Source organism: Phalaenopsis equestris, unplaced genomic scaffold, assembly GCF_001263595.1.
Source record: "Phalaenopsis equestris unplaced genomic scaffold, ASM126359v1 Scaffold000191, whole genome shotgun sequence".
In the NCBI taxonomy this organism is placed as follows: Eukaryota; Viridiplantae; Streptophyta; class Magnoliopsida; order Asparagales; family Orchidaceae; genus Phalaenopsis; species Phalaenopsis equestris.
The window spans coordinates 331,511-354,456 of record NW_018164633.1 but is presented as its reverse complement, the minus strand read 5'-3'; the positions used below and the strand labels follow the sequence as shown (position 1 = coordinate 354,456).

At 33.8% G+C, this 22,946-nt stretch overlaps 1 protein-coding gene across 1 annotated transcript; it reads right to left on the bottom strand.

Annotated features, from left to right (window-relative positions):
- Positions 1 to 110: 110 nt before the first annotated feature.
- Positions 111 to 16,283, bottom strand: LOC110022469 (kinesin-like protein KIN-5C; the record flags this gene model as incomplete). Its single annotated transcript, XM_020721423.1, is given in 23 exon segments — positions 111 to 557; positions 832 to 983; positions 4,594 to 4,703; positions 4,777 to 4,878; positions 4,965 to 5,170; positions 5,250 to 5,333; positions 5,637 to 5,795; positions 5,911 to 6,018; positions 6,410 to 6,571; positions 6,907 to 7,082; positions 7,485 to 7,571; positions 7,647 to 7,758; positions 8,095 to 8,175; positions 8,269 to 8,322; positions 8,832 to 8,908; positions 8,985 to 9,054; positions 11,929 to 12,085; positions 12,190 to 12,287; positions 12,673 to 12,811; positions 13,114 to 13,463; positions 13,561 to 13,719; positions 15,875 to 16,004; positions 16,105 to 16,283. Coding segments are annotated over 23 exon segments (3,030 nt in total). The 5' UTR covers positions 16,170 to 16,283.
- Positions 16,284 to 22,946: the final 6,663 nt, after the last annotated feature.

Genomic DNA, 22,946 nt, shown 5'->3' with positions numbered 1-22,946 from the left:
TTCCCTATCAAATTCATAATGATTCGACCGTGGCATGCATAAATGCTCAAATTCAATAGTTCCCATGCATATAACTAGCCCTAAGAATAACTCAGAAGTGTCAAATTTCATTATTAATAACATGACTACAAAGTTATATATCATACTCAAAACATCCACAAAGCTATTAATAACACCAACTATCAATACATATGCTTACAAGATATAGCGGAATCTCAAGCCAATTAATCTTTTTTTACCACAACAAATCATGCTCAAAGTCAATTAATTAACATTGCTGTGTGATTAAGGGAGCTGAGTAAACTCCCAACATTCAGAATTCATCATAAAAAAATGTAACAAAAAGACACCATTATATACCTTCTCTAGTTCAGCTGGATGAGGGGAGAGCGGGGTATGAGAGATGGTTTGGGCTCCTTTGTGGATTCATATGGGTTATTCTCCCTGAATTCCTCAAGGAGAGCGTCCATCGGCATTGTTCGAAGCGATTCAATCATCCCTTTGCTCGGCAAGTCTGGTTCGGACCTCAATGGAGTCTCCCCACTAGGCTCATAATCCTGTGTTTTGGTTTAATAAAACATTACAATCAAATTCATTCAGATTATATGGCCACCCAATTCTCATGTATTTACATATCTGATGCATAAACTTTACCTGTTATATTTATATCACCCAAATCTTTCATATCACATAAAAAAATAATACCATTTTAATTTTAAAGAAAAAGTGAAATATGCCTTTTCAGGCATGGATAAGGTGTAAGATATGTAAATACATAAGAATTGAGTGGCATGCATGTGAATATTCCAATTTTTTGATCATTCAGCAAACCATATAGTCCTGCTCAAAAGTAGTTCTAGTGCAGGAGTCGATGTTGGAAGCCATGCTAGTATGATCTTTGGTAAGCTCTTGCAGGCATGAAGAGTGGGCTTCCACTGCTTCCATCACCCGTGATACTGATTCTCTCTCATATTCCAACACGGCTGAAACACATAAATGTAGGGTTTTTGTTAAATCGTGTTGGGCTCAATAATAGGTAAATTATGTTTACATTTGTTTAAAAAAAAAAAAAAATAGAAATATGGGTGTGTCGAAATTCAGAATAATGCGGAATAAAACAAAATATTTTTATTCATATGAAAATAGATATAAATAACTCTTACATAAATCATAGAATAGATAGAATAGGAAATAAAATATATAACTCCTAAATCCTCAATTAATCAATTCATATTAATTATTTTGAGATAAAAAAAAGAACATAAAATAGAAAAACATAAAATAGGAAAGAAAATAACTCCTAATCCAAGAAAATAAATATAAAATATGAAAGAAAATAACTCATAATTTAAGTAAATAAATTATTACTCATAACTTCTCACAGGAATAAACTATTTCTTAATATAACTTTTAACACTCCCCCTAAATTTGAAATATTGCGGAAAATTATGTTCAACTTGGATTTTAAAGTATCAAACAGTGGACGAGAAAGAAACTGTGAGGCAGAACTTGAGGCCTTCATCTCATACTGTTGGTTGCAGTTCCTGCAATGTGTGACTCCTAGAAATAATGTTATAGGAGAGTTTGCAGGGTCTAATGCAGGAAAAACTGACTTCTAATTGATTGTTGTTGTCTTTGATTACAGTTCCTACGGTATCTGTAGTTAGAAGATTCATACAGATAATGTTACAGAGAAGTTTGCAAGAAAGTAAACAACCTACATAAAAAACTGTAAGGTTTGCCTTTAGAAAAAAAGAAATAACTCCGGAAGTAGGCCTTGATGCACGAAAAAACTCTGGAGGAGGGCTTGCTGTAGGAATAGCTCCAGAGGAGGATCTATAGAAAATCAATGAAGTCGGACTATTGGAAATCGGGGAAGTCGGTCTATTGGAAATCGGGCAAGCCGGACAATTGAAAATCGGGGAAGTTGGACTACTGGAAATTGAGGAAGTCGAATTGCAGGAAATCTGGACAACCAGAGGAAATTAGGGAAGTCGGTCTGTTGAAAACCAGGAACACAGATTGTTGCAAAGAACAGACGCCAAAAAACAACGCGAAGGACCTCCACGAAAAGCTGTTCCTCCTACGGTAGGGACCTGCAAAAAATTAGAGAAGCCACCTGCTGCAGGAAACATGTGTAAAAAACTAGCGGGAAGGACCTCTCCAAAAGAGTGTCAGCCATTGCTTCTCGCTTCTCTGATTGCTACGTGCATCTCCTCAACAACTCGACGAGAAATAAACATTGTTGACACTCCGCAAGGTTGCGTACAAGCGACCATCAAAAGTTTCTCTAAGAATTCCTCTTCCAAACAAATTGATGAATCAGGGTGGTCTTGCCACTCCCAGTTTCCCCAAGGGTCTGGTTGTGACGAAGAATTTAAAGGAACTCATCTTTCTGCTGCCACATGGGAAGTGTCTTCCTTTTTCCAAGGATGATGAGGAACCTTTACGAGTAGGTCCATCCGGCATGTCGATCTATCGTCGCCGATAGAAGGGCCGCCACAACACCACTAGCTAAGGAACAGTTGGTCCAAGACATCAGCGCCACCATTGAAGGATTCCTACTACAGGAGGAAGAGCTGGTGACGGAAATCCTCTAGGGAAGGATCAGACTGCGAGTGGGCTTTTAAAGGTGACAATATCAAGAGAGCCTCTCTGGAAGTGGATGTATTCAGAGATTATCATATCGTTCTCCTTTCTTGGGTGCTCTAGTGAAACAATAGATATCATTTGCAGGATTGATTTACTATTCTCATCTATCAGACATAATAACATTACAACATTGAAATCTCTCAAATACGGCCCAAAGTCTCTACTAGTGCATAGCTTTGTTATGTAGAAAGAACTTAGCTGATCCAATTCTAGAGAAGAAATAATCTCTTCGGAAACATGCATGGGATATATGGTGACCTCAGTTGCTGGCAGAAGATGTTAAGGTTTTACAAGTTCCTTAAACCTTGAAGCACGGATTTTCTTGAACAAGAGATGATATGAGAATAGCCATTTCGCTTCTTGATTTTCCTTTGGAACAAAGCATCTCCTAAAAAATCCTCTAATGCTTGTAGACTAAAACAATTTAATGCAGGAAAGGGGCAATGGTAAAGGGATGCAGCAGACTGAAGCAATCCTTGGAGCAGTGAAAAAACCTAGAAAACGAATCAGTGGACTGAAGCGGTCCTTGGAACAACGACAAAAACCTAGATATTTACTGCGGTAAGGAGCAGTGGCATAAATTTCAGGGAAATTCCAGGAAATTGACTGAGAAATTTTAGAAAATTGATCAGTGACAGATCTAGGTCAGGAGGTAGAAATTTACTGCAGAAAAAAAGCTGTAGTAAATTAACTACAGGAAATCATGAAGGGTTGGGTGGATGCAGAGCAGGCCAGTGGCTATTAGGAAAAACTGCGGGAGGCCCCGCGGGGATAAAAGAAGAAAAATTGTTGTTTCAAATACAAAGGTGAGTGCCCCTCCCTTCCCGCACGGAGGATGGCAGGAAGGGAGTCTGGTGGTTCTGGAGGATGACGGATGACTAGGGTACGAAATTAGGCTCTAATGTCATGTTAAAATTTATAATAATGTGGAATAAAGCAGAATATATTTAGATATGAAAATGAGTATAAATAACTCTTACATGAATCATAGAATAACAAATAAAATAAAAGGAAATAACATGAAAGGAAAGATATAACTCCTAAATCTCCAATTAATCAATTCATATTAGTTATTTGGTGATAGATAAAATAACATAAAATAGAAAAAGAAATAACTCCTAATCCAAAGAAATAATTTATTCCTCGTAGCTTCCCAGAAATAAATTATTTCCTAACATAATTGCTAACAGCGTGCAAATATATGTTGAAATGGTATATAATCGTACAATTATGCTCATGTATGATAATATATGTTCTATAATTTATATATGACTTTCCAGAAGAGTTTTTGATTTGTGAGGAACTTGTATTCAACTCAATAAGTTAACGAGTTGAACATAAACGAAGAATTTCAGCTCATTTGCTTAAGAAATTAAGCTAACATATTAGAAGTGAGCATTCAGCCGATTTGAATGGATCGGTATTTAAATTGGTCAAACCAATTGCAACCTAAATCCCAAATAAAAAAACCAAATCCATCAAATTTTTTATAAAGTTGAATTGAGCATTCTGAAAGTTAATTCAATTTAAACGGTTCAATTATTAAAAGAAAACAAAAAAAATTTGTAGTTAGAGAGAATTCAGCTATGAATAAAAATCAAGAATTATATATCTTATATGTATAATATTAATTTAATCTTATGAATCCTTCATTTAATTTTGAATGTTTAGTTTTTCATTGTTCGCTTGATGAGAATTAAAATAGAACGAATAACCAATAACCAAAAACCAAACATTGAGATTTTAAAAATAAAAAAGCCAACCTTATTTTGCTCAGTTTAATTTTCAGTTTTTGACCAACTAAAATACCAGACTACTACCAACATTCAAGCTTGCTGAAACTCAACTCATTTAAGCACCCAACAATACCATAACGCCACCAGATTGTAACATCAACTAATTCACAAATCCTAACATGAATAGTTGCCATAAACAACATACCGTCGAAGTGATTAATGATTTCTGTGCTATGCTTCTTAGCATGTTCATCCACTAACAAACGCAAGGTATCAATTTCAGTATCATGTTGGTCATTGCTCTCCATAGTGTTCCTTGAGAAGGATCCAGTGATTGTTCAATATTGTAAAGAAGTAAACTTAAATCAAAAAATGATTAATATATTACCTAACAAGAGCCTCCATGTCTTTAACATGCTTGGCGCTCATTTCTCCGGCAGAATCATGGACCTTCTCCCATTGTTGGGATGCAGCATCAGCGGTATTAACACTGTAAAAATTAAGGAAAAAGGGTCATGGACAAGAAGGTGTGAATATAGGGACAAACTGGAGAGGAGAACGAGTCAAGATGTTCACCATTGTTGAAGTATGGCTTCCAATCTACAGTGCTTCACACTAGAGAAGTCGGAACCATCCCTCAAATCATTCTGCGTCTGCACGTAAAATTCCTTCCATTTTCGCTTTGCGTCGCTAGTTACGACGGCCACCGACGATGTGTGTTTGTCGAGGAAAGTTTTGTTTTCCAAAGCAGCATCTCTCAGACCGTTGAGCTTGGCATCAACCTGTAGGTTGAGGAAATCATTTAGTTTATCGATTTTCAGACGAGTTAGGTGAGTTTAACGATGTAAATTGAGTCGACACCAGTGCTTTCTGTCGATTCATTTGAGTGGAAACTAAGGTTGTGACTTGAGTTATAAGGTTCTCTGCGTCGGATCTTATCTGCTCCTGCTTGAAAGAATTGAAATGTTAGTGTTATCTGAATGAGTTAAAGTGCCAAAATAGCCCCCTAAGTGAGGCCATTTTAGTCCTAGAGTCTATAGAAGTGCAAAATTGGTCTCTAAATTCTATAAATTCGGCTCCATGAGAACTATTTGAGCCAAATATTAAAAATTCTAGGAATTAATTTTGCACTTTCATAAACTCTGAAACTAAAATGGTCTCATATAAACCAGTCACGGGATAATTTTGGCACTTTACTCTTATCTGTATTAAGAAGAGGGGCTTAAATGAATGAAAGAAAGAATGTACCTCATAGGCCTTCTGGAATTCATTGATGCTTTGGGTTTGAGCATCATGAACCCGAATTGAATGGCATTGAAGCTCATTAGATTTTTCTCTTAGTTCATCGAGAAGTTCAAAAACAAAGCTGGAAATTTCATTTGTATGATCTGAACTAGTATTGAATCTCTACAGATAAACAGTTTTCCGTACATAATTACATATCTATCTCCAGTTTTTAATATGCAAAGTAAACATCCTAAATAATATAAACTTGAATGAAAGATGCAATGAACTAGCAGACCTCACGAAGCTCCCTTGTAAACTGTGCAATTTCTCCTCTGAGATTAGATAAAGTGCCTTGTAGATCAGTGAAAATCAAATTTGCATCGGCTCCACCGAGAGCAAGTAGCTGTAACCCCAAAAAGAAAGAGAGAGAGAGTACATAAAACAGGTAAACATAAATACTAAGTAAATGGCAAAATTTTAATTTGTAAGGGCTGTTTTTGGATCAATTTTAATTTTAGTTTTTAATTTCATTTTTTGTTTTTAAAAATATTTATTTAGAGTGTTTTTATATTGTTTTAATTGTGTTTCTAAAAACAAATTAACAAATTTTTGGAAACCCTTAAAATATCTTTTATGTGCTCAATGTGCTCTAAAGACAACAATCCTTTAATCAAATAGCCACACGTCTCTATCTAAATCAAAATATAAATAACATAATAAAAGTACAAAATATAAAATAAAAAACAAAACTGATCCAAAAGGGCCCCTAAATGACTGCAAAATGATATACTCACGTGATCAAGAGAACAGCTATTTTCAGAAGCCATATTTGACAACTCCTCCAAGCTTGCATTATTTGTTGCTTTGTGCAAGCGAATTGTATTCTGTATTCCTTCTGTGTGAGACGCGTACATCAACCTTGATGCAGAAACCTTCTTTTCCAACTCAATTAGAGCCTGAGTTCAATGTAGCTTGAACAAATCAATATTTTATCAATTTGTGTTAGAAAATAAAAGGGACATATAAAAAAGGGACATTTACATAAATACCACAATTCTTATGTATTTACATATCTAACACCTACACTTTCATATTTACGTACACAACACTCTAATATTCAATATCACATGAAGTAAACCTATTAATGCATAGGTTCATGACACAAAAGTGTTATAAGTGTAAATATCAAACTAAAGGTGTCAGGTATGTAAATACAAAGGGATTATGTGGTATGTATGTAAATTTTCCAAAATAAAAACCACAAACCAGCGGAAGAAATTTCTTCATTTACCTTATCATGAAAATCTAGACATGACTTGCTAAGATTCTCAACTGACTGTAGGTGTTTATTCTGTCTTTTAATGGATGAAACAAGAAGGCTACAAATAGTACTGATTCTCTTTGCCAAATCAGCTTGAAATTTGTCAACCAATGACCTATTTGCATAATTTAGTTGGTCTTCTCTAGCTGTGCCACAAGCACATAGAAAGAAAATTAGAGGCATTTACATACATGCCACCAAATTCCTATGTATTTACATATCTAACACCCAAACTTTGCTTTTTACAGTTATACCGCCAAAATTTTTCATTCCACATCAAAAACACCACCATTTTAATTTTTAAAAAATGAATTACACCTTTTCATGTATAGGTAAGGTGGTATGTACGTAAGAATGAAGCTTAGGTGATAGATATGTAAATACATAAAACTGAATGGTATGTATTTAAATCTTCCAAAGAATTTAGTATTGCAAGGGATGCTATACAACAACAACAAGCTTTTATTCCACTAAGGGGAGTTGGCTACATGATGCTATCAGAAAGAAAAATAATGAAGCACCTAGAGTCATTCAACGTTAAGTAATACCTATTTTAGAAAATAGTAAGGCATTGTCCTGTATAGATTTCTCTAAGTCAGCCCTCAAAACACAGGCTTGATGTGCCAAAGCATTCTCTGAGACAAACAAACAGTTAGAGAAATTCAGCTTCTCATATTCTGGAAAAATGAGATCATTTTACACATACAGACCTGCGTTCCGTTGCTCTGCAATAACAAAATCTTTCTCCTTCAATTTATAATTGGCATGTTGCAGATCTTCCTTTGCTGTGCCTAGTAGTTTGCTAGTGTGATCCAAGCTTCTCTGCACAAGAAACAAAAAAGGGGGCATTTAAATACATAGCACACAATTCTTATGTATTTACCTATCACCAAAACTTAACACTCTAATCTTTAATAACCCATAAAAAATAGTAGTATTACCTATTTTTAAGAGTGAAATACACATTTTCATGCATAGGTTTAATTGCTTAAAACACAAAGTGTTATGTGTGTAAATATGTAAGCTTGGGTGTGAGATATGTAAATACATAATAATTGTGTGTTAATTATGTAAATTTCCCGGAAAAAAAAAACATAGAGGAATTTCATATGATGCACAGTCCTTCAAATGTTAAAAAAAAAATCAATCTAAATTCACCTCTGTAGCTTCTAGCTTTTTACTCAGATCAATAGACTTCAGCAGTTGACAATCATACTTTCCTTGAAGGTCATCTATTTGCTGTTATAAAATAAAGGAATTAGTTGAACGCAACCAAGACAGCAGAATATTACAAATTGGGTTGAAATCTTGTTCAAAATAAAGAAAACTGACCTTCTGATTGTTTTCAAGCAACACGCCCATTTGTTCAATTTGATCTATCATTGCCTAGATGGAAAAAAAAACATAAAATGGGAAAAAGAAAAACGTTACGTGCATTTTCAATAAGGCAAAATCAAAACTGAAACAGAGAAGATTGGATGTAACAATAAAACCAAGGAGGATTTGCATACATACCCAACTCAATTCTTATGTATTGACATATCCAACACCTAAAATTATATATTTACACACATGCCACTTTGATTATACATTAAAAGGTGGATTTCACTTTTCAAAAGTTAAAATGGAGGTACTTCTTATGTGATATGAAAGATTTTGATGGCATTAATGTAAAAGTAATAAATAGGTGTTAGATATGTAAATACATAGGAATAGGATGGTATGTATGTAAATGCCCCTGTAGCTAAATTGTAGAAATGAGGAAGTACACTGCACATCTCATGATGTCACATCCACATTTGTTATCAAAGAAATCACGATCAAATTAAATACAAATAATAATAAATAATGGCATTGTGATAACTAAAATTTAACAGAACAAAACATGCCAATACCTTTCTTTCAGCCTCCTCTTGGTAGTACCTCTCTTTTGGTATGTAAACTCCAACTTTTTCGCGAGTAGCATAAACCTCTGTAAAATAATAAAGAACTTCTGGTAGTGGCAGTAAATATGAATAAAAAAAGAAGCTTACAAACTCATGGTCCACCTGCTTTAAGGCGCTCTATTTCTCCATATAAATCCTTAATTAGTGTTGATTTCATCATTTTTTGGTTTACCTGAAATTCAGAGGTATAATAAACATGTTAAACTTAATTCAACTAGATGACTTAACAAAAAGTAGTAAATGAAAGGGAACCACTTAAACATATATAATATGAATTACATATATAACATTCAACACTTAACTACATACAAAGTTAACACCCTCTTACATCCAATTTTAAAATCATCACCAAAATATTAAATTTTACAACAGAACTTTTTTTTTATTCACAATTATTTGATGGTAGCATGCAGTTAGAAAAATGATATATTATACATGTGTAAATAAGTAATTTTCACATATAATATCAATGATATGAGAAGACATAAAATTTACAATGAATGATGTAATAACTCATTTGTAAGAAAATCATGTAAATCAGGTTAAGCTAATATTCATTTATAAAGATAAAACTACCTAAAACCACTCATCTTAATTTTTGAAAATTCAAAGTCATTATTTTTTAGTTTTACACCCCAAAAGATATCTTATTATTACAACAAGAACAACAACAACAACAAACCTTTATTAAAGGCCTGTTTAGGGCTCCTGCAGAAGAAACGGTTTTTCAAAAAAACTGCGGTGACCATTTTCAAAAAGTCAGACCACAAATTTCTGGCAGCTACCACCCTTTAACAGCTCATGTTTAAAACAGTTTTCGACACAGAAATTTCTAAAAGCAGCAAGAAAACAATTCCCCAAACAGAACTATGGTGGCATTCTAAAAAGCAAAGCAGGTAGAAAGCTGTCCCAAACTGATTTTAAGTGGCGTTGGCTACATGAATCCTTTTTTTCTCCATTGTGTCCTATTGCGTGTTATATTTTCATTTAGTTCTAATTAATGTTTAGAAAACTAGATCGGAGCGACCGAATCTACAAGGAACCGATGGACAGTCTGGTCAGAATATACTATATAACAGACTTTGTAATTGGACTGGTTGGAATAGTTTGAACCGCCGATCGAACCGGTGGATCAGAGAACCGGTTCAAATCTTATTTGGCTGCTACAACAAACTGAGCGGTAATATTAATAATTTATTTTAAAGAAATTTTAAAAGCCTAAAATAAAATGACAACCACTCAAAGTGAAAAGCCTATGTGCTATTATTGTAGCTATCTCATGCTCACATGTCTTTCAATATAAACTGACGATCAAACTGGTGGATCGGAGGTTTAACTTAAAACTTAAAGATGGTGGACTAAACTATAACACCTAAAATAATTTAGCAAAGATGACTGAAATCAACGACTGCAGCGGTAAAAGAATCGCAGCAATTAAGGCAGCGAATAAAAGAATCAGCGGCTCAGTAGCGGCAAAGAAGCTCAGCAGCAAAAGAATCCGCAAAGCGATCGCAAGATCTGCTTCTTTACTCGCTTCTTGACGATCTTCCTCGTGAGCAGCAGAAAAGAATCAAATGGCTACAAGCAACCCTAGAGGCGAATAGAGGAGGAAAGCCGAATGACCCTAAGCGGAAAGGATCGAATGGCGGCAACAGGCGGCGGTGCTCTCTAGGGTTTGAGCCCTGGCTCTGATACCATGTGGGAAATCAGAGAAATAATTTTGTATTTCACTTACTTCTTTGAATTGATAATACAAGGTATTATATAGGAGATTACAAGTAGAAAAAACTAGAAAACTATTTCACTAATTCCCTTAATTTAAGGGATTACAAATTAATTCTAATTCCCTCAATTTAAGGGATTACCAATTAATTCTAATTCTCTTAATTAAGGGGATTAGAATTAATACTCCCAACCTTATTTCTATCTCAGACACATCTCGACACATTTCACAATCATTTTTTAAAATTATATTAATTTTGTCACATTTAAAAAAATTTAAAACTTATTACGTCGTCCAGTCGAACCCCGATTCAACCTTTGAACCTTAAATCTCTCCTTTTGCCGGTTCAATGTCGGGTCCGATTTTCAGAACATTGGTTCAAATAGGTTAAGATAATTCTTTATAAAATATGCCTAAGTCTTTTTGGGCCTATCTTTGCATTTCTTAACATAAGTCGAATCTAAAACATCCACTCTCCTAACAGGATCATCAGATGGTAAACATTTAATGTGACCAAACCCATCTAACACGGCTCTCTTTAATCTTGTCTGCCACTGAAGCTACACCAATTCTATCACGGATATATTCATTTTGTATTTTGTCTCTAAGGTTCAAGCCACTCATCCACCTAAGCATTCTCATACAAAAGATATCATATTGTTAACTTAAAGAAAAACACAAAATTCACCATTCCGCAGAAAGCATAACTATTAGATGGTAAAACATCAAGTATGCAAAAATGCAACAACATATATGGTTGATAAACAAAGCAATAGAGGGTGTGGAAAGATCAAATCCTGACTTCAGGAAACTAAGTTAAATTCTAAATTATGAAACATTTACTTCAAGATAAGTGAAAAGGTTATCAGGGCCTTCATAGCAATTAGAATGTGAACATTACAAATTACACTAAATATACAATGCATCTAAAATTGTAATTTTTTGTTACTTAGGCTATATTTTCCATCAAATTAAATTAAATTCAATCTCTCTCTCTCTCTCTACATATATATATATATATATATATATATATATATATAGAGCAAAGTGTCAAAATAGTTCTGACTATTTATATGGGTCATTTTAGTCACATAATTTATAAAGGCACTATAATAATCCTTTGTGTGAACCATTTCAGCTGATACTAAAAGAATATGAAGACTAAATTAGCACTTTAATAGAGTTTTAAAGTTAAATTGATCTCTTCCAAAGCATCAATTGACTATATTGACACCTCTCTCTCTCTCTCTCTCTCGCTACCAACAAAAAATATTATTATGAATGTGTTTCAAAAAATAATCAGAAAAGGGGATTAAAAATTACCTCTGGTCTATTTTTTATGTTCTTTGCCCTATGAGCATAATCTAAAGTGCTAAGTGTCTCCTCAAGGCAATGTACAGATGGTGAGACTGTAGCAATTATACATGTCTTAGTCCTCCCGCCCAAGGAGTCCCGAAGTAAACGTGTCAGCTTACTATCTCTGAAAATTCAAACATAAAAGCAATCAAACTTTGAGTAAGAAAAGAAATCTTTTCAAAGTGTGGAAAGCGGCCAAGTAAAACTAAAGCAAAGTCTCAAGAGAACCTGTATGGAATGTGACCAAGGTGCTCTACAAGTGCTGTAATAACACGGCCTAATGTAAGTAAACTTTTATTTATCTCCCCAGCTTCTCTTGCACGACCCTACAACAAGTGCGGGTGCACAAAATAATAAAGTTAAAATTAAAGAAGGAGCATTTACATGGAAATCACAAATTTCTTATTCAATGCATATCTCACAGCTAAAGTTTCATATTTACACTTGTAGCACTTAAATAATTAATATCACATTAAAGTAGCACAATTACCACCTTTTAAAATTGAATTACACCTTCTCATGCATAAGTTTAAAGTGTCAAAGTACTGTGAATGTAAAAATGAAATTCTAGGTGTGAGTTATATAAATACATGAGAATTGTGTGCTATGTAAGTATCTTTCCCAAATAAAAAATACAAGACAATTTAGACAATTTAGACAAATAGACAAAAAAATACCAAGCATGCCAAGAAGTAGTTATGATAGTCTTACATCCCTAGCGCCCGATCGAGAAATATTTTCAGAGCCAGCAAGGTCCACAAGATTTAACTTCCCACATTTAATAAGCTCTTCACCCTCTGGAGTTGCCTCTTTAATATGAATGGTGATTGAAAACAATGAATGTGATCGACTGAAACAGGCAATAAGTTTTGAATGAGTAAAAAATGAAATCAGAAAGATTTGAATACATATCACTCATTTCAAATGAATTTACATATCTAACACCGATACTTCAATTTTTAAATACATGTGCATGAGAAGGTGTATTTTACTTTTAAAAGTTTAAATGGTAATATCTTTTATATGATAAGAAAGACTTCAATAGCAAAAATGTAAAAAAAGTAAAATTTAGGTGTTAGATATGTAAACATGTAAGAATTGAGTGGTATGTACATAAAATCCGTTTTAAAAAAATACAAGCAAAAGCATTACCTAGATTGCTTGTTTAACAATGTCTCAGCAGTTCGACGTTTTGAAGACCCTCTCTCTAAAAGAGAAAATATTTCATCAGCGCTCGTCACTATCTCTTCCTCCAGACCTTTCACCAAAACTCCTCCTTTCCCATCTTCCATGAGTGGTAATTGTTTTTTCTGTTTTTCCTCCAAAACAATTTTAGATAACTCCTCCGGAGCTAGTAAATCAGTGATTTCTTCATTATACAGCTCGAGAAAAGTAACCTTCACACTGTATTCAGTGTGTTGACACTCTAATGCGTCAAAAATCTGTTTTACGGCTCTAGGAATGACACCTGCGTCTAAAGGTAACTGGCCTTTGCGTCCATTCTGCAATAAAAAAGTTTGCATTAATTAAACAAATAGACATTTGGAAGGTCAATGTATGAAGTTTAGCATAGGTTGAATTTCATTCATAGATTGTCACCTTAGCTTTTCTGCATTCTCCTTCCATAGTATATGTCTTACCGGTGCCTGTTTGACCATATGCGAAAATTGTACAATTAAAGCCCTCTAAGACTTCGTTTACAATGGGAGTTATGGCTTGTTCATACAAGTCCTTTTGTTTAGCTGACGGACCAAAGACCTGTGTAGGAAAAGAAAAAAATGAGTAAATGAAAGATAGATGTAGAGAAAGTACACTATCATTTGCACTGCAAAGTCTCCATAAATGGAAAGACCATGGTTATCTATGGTGAACAAGAAACCATAACACAAAGGTTTTAGTAGAGCCAATAGTTAACCACACATGTCGCAACATGCACTATTTTAAATATGGCGCAAAATGTTAAACATTATAAATAAAAAATGTATATAAACATAATATTAACTGAAAAATAAATCATAATAATGATGAAAACAATACTAGTGATGAAACTCGTGTGCTTAGCACCTCAAACATTTAAATTCAGAATATAGCAATTTTTTGCAAGTGTATTAAATTTTATAAGAAATCAAACTAACTATCTAAGAAATCGTCATCATCGTTACCAGTCACCAAAATTTCATTTACTATATTAACCATCAACATTATCTCATAAATCATAATTTTTATTAGCACATGCATCACCTTCATGTTCGGTTGCGACGATATTAAACCTTAATGAAGATTCCTTCTCTTGCCTTTAAATCACACTCAAATATCTTAACTTCTACCCTTAAATGCGACTTGGAGTTGGGCATGGGATTAGGACCTCATATGTGCCCTAGTTAAATTTATTTATAATAAAATAAAAGGAACAAATATGTACACATTAATTTAATATAATAAACCCTAAAAAATAGCTAAATATGAAATGTGTCATTGTCGATGAATGATATGAATAGCACACCTCAATTCAACACGTGCAAGTAAAACATTAAAGATCTATTTGCTTAATTTTGCAAGCGTCCAAAAGTAAGCGATCGAACTTCCATAAGTTCAAGCATCAGTTTGCTAGCGAATAAATGGACAAATTTCCCATTCTCCAAGCTCACTTTAAAATGCATGAGATGTAAGTTTCAAAATGAGGGGCTAGTAAGTCAACAATAGTATTGCCTTTTTTTATTTTTACTTGTAATAATAACAATTATAGAACAATGCTCGATAAAATGATGATTTAGAATATCACTTTTACTACCAATAATAATGAACGATTACAAATTAATAAGATCAGGTGATTATTGAATGATTTGTAATGATTGTTGTAAAATTCTGACAGTGAAGCTTTTGAGCTAGATAAAATTAGTTAATGTCATAAAAATATAAAGATCACTATAGTTGACAACAATGATAAGGCCATGAAGGTGAATGAAACTTGGCTTGCATGAGATGAAAATAACTCAAAGGAGAAATAATTGAATGAAGCTGGTAGAATATCAAATTAATGAAAAATCAAACCAAAACTTCCCCATTTCATTAAAAGAATACGGCATCCAGTTTTTTATTTGTCAACATACGCGATAAAAGAATAAAGGCACATTCACATACATACCACACAATTCTTACATATTTACATATCTAAACACCTAAACCTAATTTTATATTCACATTCATATCGCTCAAATCTATAACATCACATCAAAAACACAACCATTAATAATTTTTAAATGTTAAATACACCATTTCAAGCATATGTTTATGACACCAAAGTGTTGTAAATGCAAATCTAAAGCTTTTGGAGTTAGAAAAGTAAACACATAAGAATTGTGTGGTAGGTAAAATTCTCAAGAATAGAATGAATAAATGTTTTTTTTTTTTTCCATTGTTATATGGAGATCATGAAGTTGAACCAAAAAACTTTCCTCCGAACAATACAAGGGCAAGGATGTGTGCATAAAAACGCTTACTGAGCCCTAAATTGCTAAAATGCTCTCGTCATTGTGAATATGAAGGGTGAAAATGAGCTCACAACATAGCAACCTCAAGTGTTAACATTTATCTTAAAGGGCAGCAGACATATAGAACTAAATTTCCTGCAGAATCCTATCGCCAGAAAAGTTGATTTTCCACAATGCTTCTTTCCAGGCGATAACCTACACGTGATCTTACTATAAAAACCCAAAAAATGCAGTAACAACCATTTCCAAACTGCAAAAAAGGCATTTCAAACTGAATCTCCATGGCTAACAAGTTTGAAGCACTCTCTATTTTAAAAACAACAGGATCCACCATTCCTATAAACATTTAAAGGAACAATTTTCTTTCACTATTAACCGGCAAAATCCAAATAAACAACATAAAAATAAAACAGAAAACCCACCTTATCGAATGTAAATACCCTATCAATCAGCTTCCCAGCGATAGTCTGAGAAACAGCCACCTCCTTTTGAAATTCATTGCACGTTATAACTTGCGGCGCATTACTGCGGAGCTCATCCTCGCTAAAAGGCCTATAACCAAAACAATCGAGCCATGATCTCCAATGAACCCACAATCAAACAACACAACTCAAAACCCTAACCCTAAAAATCGACTACTAAACCTACTTACCTGCAACGGAGAAGAACCTGCACATTCACAGCCTTCTCCTTCTCGGACCGCGATGAAGCCAGCATTCTGCCCGAAATCGGCGAGCGGCTGGAGAAGCTTCGTAGTTGCTCTAATGGCAGTGCGGGCTGTGAGTGAAGAAATCGTGAGGATAATTGCCACTTGCGGAATATTTATTCTGTTCAGAGCGGGATCCGAAGAGCAGTTCAAATTTTGGGGCATCTTTAAGCTCTCACAGCGAATAATAGCCGTAGGATCTGGACAGCTCGGATGTGATTTGTTATGGGCATTTACATTGATGCAATACAATTTTTATGTATTTGCATTTCAAATATCTAAGTATTTATATTTATATCCATATCATTTGGATCTTTTCATATATCTATAAGATGACACATTTACTATTTTGTGTCAAATATGAGCAATTTTATTTTTTACTCTCTTCCGAGTACTATAAAAAACATTGATTAATTCAGAGTTTGGTCCCTAATTCCGTGGTTAGGCTGGAATGATATCGGCTGCCACTTGAGAGCTCTCGCTACTCCCTCCCCTGAGGGCTAACAATCTCACATTAGTTTCCAATCAACCGAACAAAATTAGCGGTTTTACTCTATCACCTTAAAATCTATAATTCTACATCCAATAAAGTAAATTTCTTTATTTATTTGCACCTAATCCCATTAATAACATACTCTCTCATGAAATCAAATGTGATTCTCCATATGTTGTAGAAATTATATCTCATTTAAGAACATATGTCTCTCAACAAATTTTAATATTTCAATTGACTAGATCAAAAAGTAAATGAAGATCGGAGTTCAAAACATCACAAATTATTATCATTAAAAACCGTGGGAAAACAAAATATATTCTTCACAAAACAATATCTTCAAAGTATGGAGAAGGATAAAAAATACTACTTAGAATTCATGAGATTTATACAATAAAACATAAATTTCATATATAAAAATAATTATACAAAACAAAAGAAATACAAATACAACTTACCTCACAATCCATCACAAGAAAATCCTTAGAGGTTCTCTCCAAGTCTTTCTCTCTTTACAATCATTCTCAATTCTCTCTTAGAAATGTAATGAGGAAGACTTCTCTCACCTTCCCTCTCCTCTTACTACCTAGACACATTTTTTTTACATACATATTATTTTGCATATATACTATTTCATAAAAGGGATGATTACATACAAACCACCAAAAACATTGGTATTTACAAATTAAGCATCCGAGACATTTTTTTTGAATCATGGAACCAATGTATTTATGCGTGGCACGATCAAACTATTGATATTTACAAAAAAAATATATATATGAAATGGGGCTTTACCATGAATTTTGATATTTGAGCAACGATTTTTTTTTTTGAATCATGGAACCAATGTATTTATGCGTGTCACGATCAAACTATTGATATTTACAAAAAAAAAAATTGAAATGAGGCTTTACCATGAATTTTGATATTTGAGCAACAATTTGGAAGAATAATGAAACATGTTGGTTGATTTTGTAAATAGCAGGTTATATAATGTGTAAAATTTTTGATGACATAGCCTTAAAATACGTAAAAAATAGTTACATGCAATGGTAGCATTATAACTAAAAAAAATAAGTATTTTTCATACTAAGCTTATTTGTTACTAATTTGATCTTAGAAAATTAGAAAAAATATAAACTAATAATTTACAAATTAACACATATGTTAGGGTTTAATGTATAAAGGTATTAAATATTTTTCTAACATTTAAATAAGTCGATTACTATATTTATGATAAAAGAAAGTTATATATAAATCATTGTTATTTCATATAAAAAATGAAGCTTTGTATTGAAAAGAAATCAAATTGGAGAAGTCTTTTATTCCACTTGGAGAACTCCATAACTATTATATTTGTTTCTTTATTCCCTTCTTTTTTTAATTTTAATTTTTTAAAAATGTTTTGTGATATTTTTCATTATTTGCTTTTGTGCGTTTATTTCTAAGTTCTAACACTACTTTTCTCTCATTCTTCCATTTTTAAACCAATTCGATAAATTTTTTCCAACAAGCCAATTTGCATTCTTTTAACTCCATACGTCAAAACTGTCATACTGCGGCCCTGAAAAGTAAAAAAGTATCTGCCCAACATATTATTAAAAAAGTGTTAAGAACTAACAAAAAAATCAACAGTTGTTCTTGCATCAGATTTTATGAGTGAAGTTTCTAATAATTTTTTTACGCGCACACTAACTTACGTTTTATCTACATAATAAATCATTGTTTTTGCAATGGAATCTCGTCGGATTCTCCTCTTGGATGAGAGCTTCCTCATTACTTTGGGGATGGACCTGCATGGGCTTCTCTCCTACCATTAGGAGAGCTTCATGTGGAACATGGGCTTGAGCGTGACAAACGTCGATCAACTGCTGCGATGGTGAGGTTCTTTAAAGCCCTTTGCAGTTTCTTTCTTAGCCAACCATTGGATGTTCATCGAGAATGCTAAGCTTAGGTCATTGATTTCCAAGAGGAAGCCACAGATTAAAAAGCTCATTCATTGCCAAATCCTTTGCAAGATTTGAGTGACCTCCAGTTATAAACCATATATCTAAATCTAGGTGGGTTAAATTCCCAATTCTCACGGCTTTGACACTTTCCAACCTTTCTTATAGGGGTTGGATTAGTTAGATTTTGGAGAATGAAAAAAACTTTATATTTAGCCCACTATACAAGATTGTGAGAGGGGTCGTAGGACGGAAAAAGCTTTGTAACTAATCTGTCCTACAAACGGTCAATAATTTTTTCTATAAGAAATCAGAGGATGAAGTTCTCCACATTCCTCACAAAAGTTAGAGGCGGCTATGTCACATATACAAGAGCTAAAACCCTAGATTCCTATATGAGATAATTAAATGAGTTTGGTTTGCTATTGATTGTAATCAATTGCATCTTGCACATCGCGTTGTATGTTTATATGCTTGTGGGTTCGGTCACCCATACATAGTAGGTATGACCGACATCCTCATACTTAATTAATCGCCGTTTCACCGGACGATTCAACTGGTCGAACAATATCAGTCGACTCGGGCATACACCTCTTGATTGGCCAGCTATGTGGTGTCAATGTGGGTTTGATCGCCCACACTAGACAAATTAGTTGGATGATGCTGGTTGGTCCGGCTATATGTCTATTGATTGATCAATTGTGAGTGATTTATATGTTGCATATTGCACTTTGACTGAACTGATCGGCATTACACTTTGCCTCGACTGGTCGCCCTAACCCAACCGACACTACACTTTGATTTGACTAGCCTCCTCGGCCTGGTCGATCGACCTCGCTTTTGTTTAACCGATCACCTCCAACTCAGTCAACCGACCACTTTGGACCGACCGTCGCCCCGACTCAACAGACCACTCGTTTTATTTCAGCCGACCACCTTAACTTGATTGGGCCAATTAGCTACGTTGCACCGAGTTGATCACCCTGGTCGACCCAGCAAGTCGAAGAGGTGACTTCACTTGCATAGTGTGTATTTTGCATGTGCACTGGTGTTTCTTGCAAGATATTTCACATAATCATTATTATATGCTTAAGTTGCATTTTGAGGTTTATTCATACACTCACTCCGCTTATTTGATTCTCTCCTGTGAGAATTATCTTTTTTTAGTCAATGCCCATGGCGGTACACTCATTTTCTCGAGCCAATGCCTTTTCGGTATGCCCGCACTTTCCGAACCAATGCCTCCATGACACATCCATTATTCGGGTTGTTGCCTCAACGACAGGCCAACCTTTTCGTGTCACTGTCTCAACGATACACCCATTTTTCGGGTCGCTGCATCCATAACACACTCACCCTTTTGGGTCACTGCCTATATGACACATCAATTCTTTATGTTGTTGTCTCCATGTCACACCCACCCTTTTAGGTCACTACCTCTATGACCCACCCATCTTTCGGGTCACTACCTCCACGACACACTCATCTCTCCGAGTCACTGCCTCCATGACACACTTATTCATCGAGTCGCTGCCTTCATGACATGCCCACCCTTCCGGGTCATTGCCTCCAAGACGCACCATTCATTTGAGTCGTTATATCCACGACACACTAGCTTCCGAGTCACTGTCTCCACGACACACTTCTTACCATTTTTATCATATGATTGTTTACATTTGCATCTGGATGCGTGCATGGATAGGGAGTCAGGCTCCATGGGGCATGGATACTGTGTTGGTCGCGATGCCTTAATAGGGAGTCACACTCCTTACCACTTTTATCATATGGTTGTTTGCATTTGCATCTGTATACGTGCATGGATAGGGAGTCAGGCTCCATGGGGTATGGACAATGTGTTGGTCGCGATGCCTTAATGAACATTGTTTGTTGACTTGATCCCGGTGAGCAACAGGTGTTAAAATTTCCAGATTGACATAAGTATGACTGTGCTAAGAACCCAAGAGAACTAACTTGTGTCATCCTGCGTGAGTTTGCCTTTATTGGCCCTTATTTAAAACACACACACACACACACACACACACACCAACTTTCTCAATAAGATACCATAATGCATCAATAGTTCTAACTCCTGCTCGTGTCATCGATTGCAACACAATTGCTTTATCTTTGCTGATTGCTCGTTGTGATCTCAACAAATGTTGATTAGTTGATATAGTTAATGAATGGTTCTAGTTATTTATATATTTATTTACAATTCACTTACTTTTAAGATTAATGACAAATTTAATAATTGCATGACAGCCAACCCTTGTTCATGATTTCTAAAACTTTACCCTTGTGTTTAGATTGGGTATTTTTTTAAAAAACCAACATTTGGCCATAGAAATTCCATAGATTTAATGTTTCTTATACCCGAAGAGTAACGCACATGATCCTTCCTTACATTGAAACCACAAGAGTGGACACGAGTAATATAGATCATATGTTTTTTTTTTTTTTTTTTGTTCAGGGTTTAGCCGTGTCAAAAAATTTATGTAATTGGTTCATAAACCTTATCATTTATATATACAAAATTTATTTATTTTTATATTACGATATTTTACAACCGATACAATATTATATTTTAATATTCGGTACAACTGTGTTGTATCAGTTGTACTTTGATAAATTAGTATAACAAATATAACATGGTTGTATACCATAAATCAACTAAGCCTAGACACGAGAAAAAAAAAAAAATCTTAATTTCTATATACAATTTTTTTTATGTTACTATTTTCACAACATGTATAACATTGTAATGTTTCTTTTGATGCAACTGTATTGTATCAGTTGTACTGAGATAAATCAGTAAAATCAATACAAGAATTTTCTATAAATAGTGATAAATCAGACAATCCCAGGCAAGAGGAAAAAAAAAACTTATGAATTCATATTTTTTTATATATAATTTTGTTTATTTTTATGTTATGATTTCTCACAACAGATATAACATTGCATTGTTCCCTTCAACACAATTGCATTGTATCAATTGCACTGATTTATACTAAGATAAATCAGTACAATCAACACATCATGATTTCATAAGCAAACTAATACGAAACGGTTCTACAAGCGGTAATAAATCAGTTCTCTTAATTACGAGGAAAAAAAAAAAAAACTCATTCGCAAGCACACAATCAAGATAGTCTATTTGGAATAAATAATATTAAATATTACATGCATCAAAATGCTACAATTAATAAGAAAATAAAGCTTACAAATTAACAATATAAATGAAATTTTGTTTTAAATTTAATAATAAATTCAAGTTTATAATTTCATCACGAAAAAGCGAAGCATAAATGTCCTCAGATTTGTTTAAGTTATCATTTTGACTGTTCTTCATCCTCAACCTTTCTTCCTGAATTTCGACAACGACAACAACTTATTAATAATATTCAGCAATTACAAAAAAACCTTTTATGCATAAATCATAAAAGTTGTACAAATTTTCTGATTTTGCTTTTAAATTTTTGGCACGTTTTTTTTCTTAGAATAAAATGATGCACCAATAACTTATAATGGGTCGAATTGGACCACTTCACTACTTGTGACGTTTATTATAAATTATTTATAATAAAATAATAATAATAAATAATTTTAGTTTGGTTTTCGCACCTAACAACTATATAATTTTGCCTACCTGTGGGCAAAAATTTTTCTGTGTTGACTCCTGACGTAGTTCTACGTGCGGCTGAAGTTATTTCTGAGTTATTTTCATATTATTTATATGTTATTTTCAAAAATATCGAAATAACCCAAAAATAAAGATCACAGATTATTTATGGGTTATTTCAGGATCATTAAAAATAACCCAAAAATAACTTGAAAATAACTCTGGAATATTCTATGCCGCACCTAGAACTACGTCAGGAGTCTGAACAAAAAAATACAGGTATATACAATTTTTTTTATGTTACTATTTTCACAACATATATAACATTGTAATGTTTCTTTTGATGCAACTATATTGCATCAGTCGTACTGAGATAAATCAGTAAAATCAATACAAGAATTTTCTATAAATAGTGATAAATCAGACAATCCCAGGCAAGAGGAAAAAAAAAACTTATGAATTCATATTTTTTTATATATAATTTTGTTTATTTTTATGTTATGATTTCTCACAACAGATATAACATTGCATTGTTCCCTTCAACACAATTGCATTGTATCAATTGCACTGATTTATACTAAGATAAATCAGTACAATCAACACATCATGATTGCATAAGCAAACTAATACGAAACGGTTCTACAAGCGTGTTGACCTCACTTTTGGTTGAGGTCTAGAAAACTTCTTTAGTAGCCTAGGTCTAGCCATAAGACTTTCCTATTGACTAGTC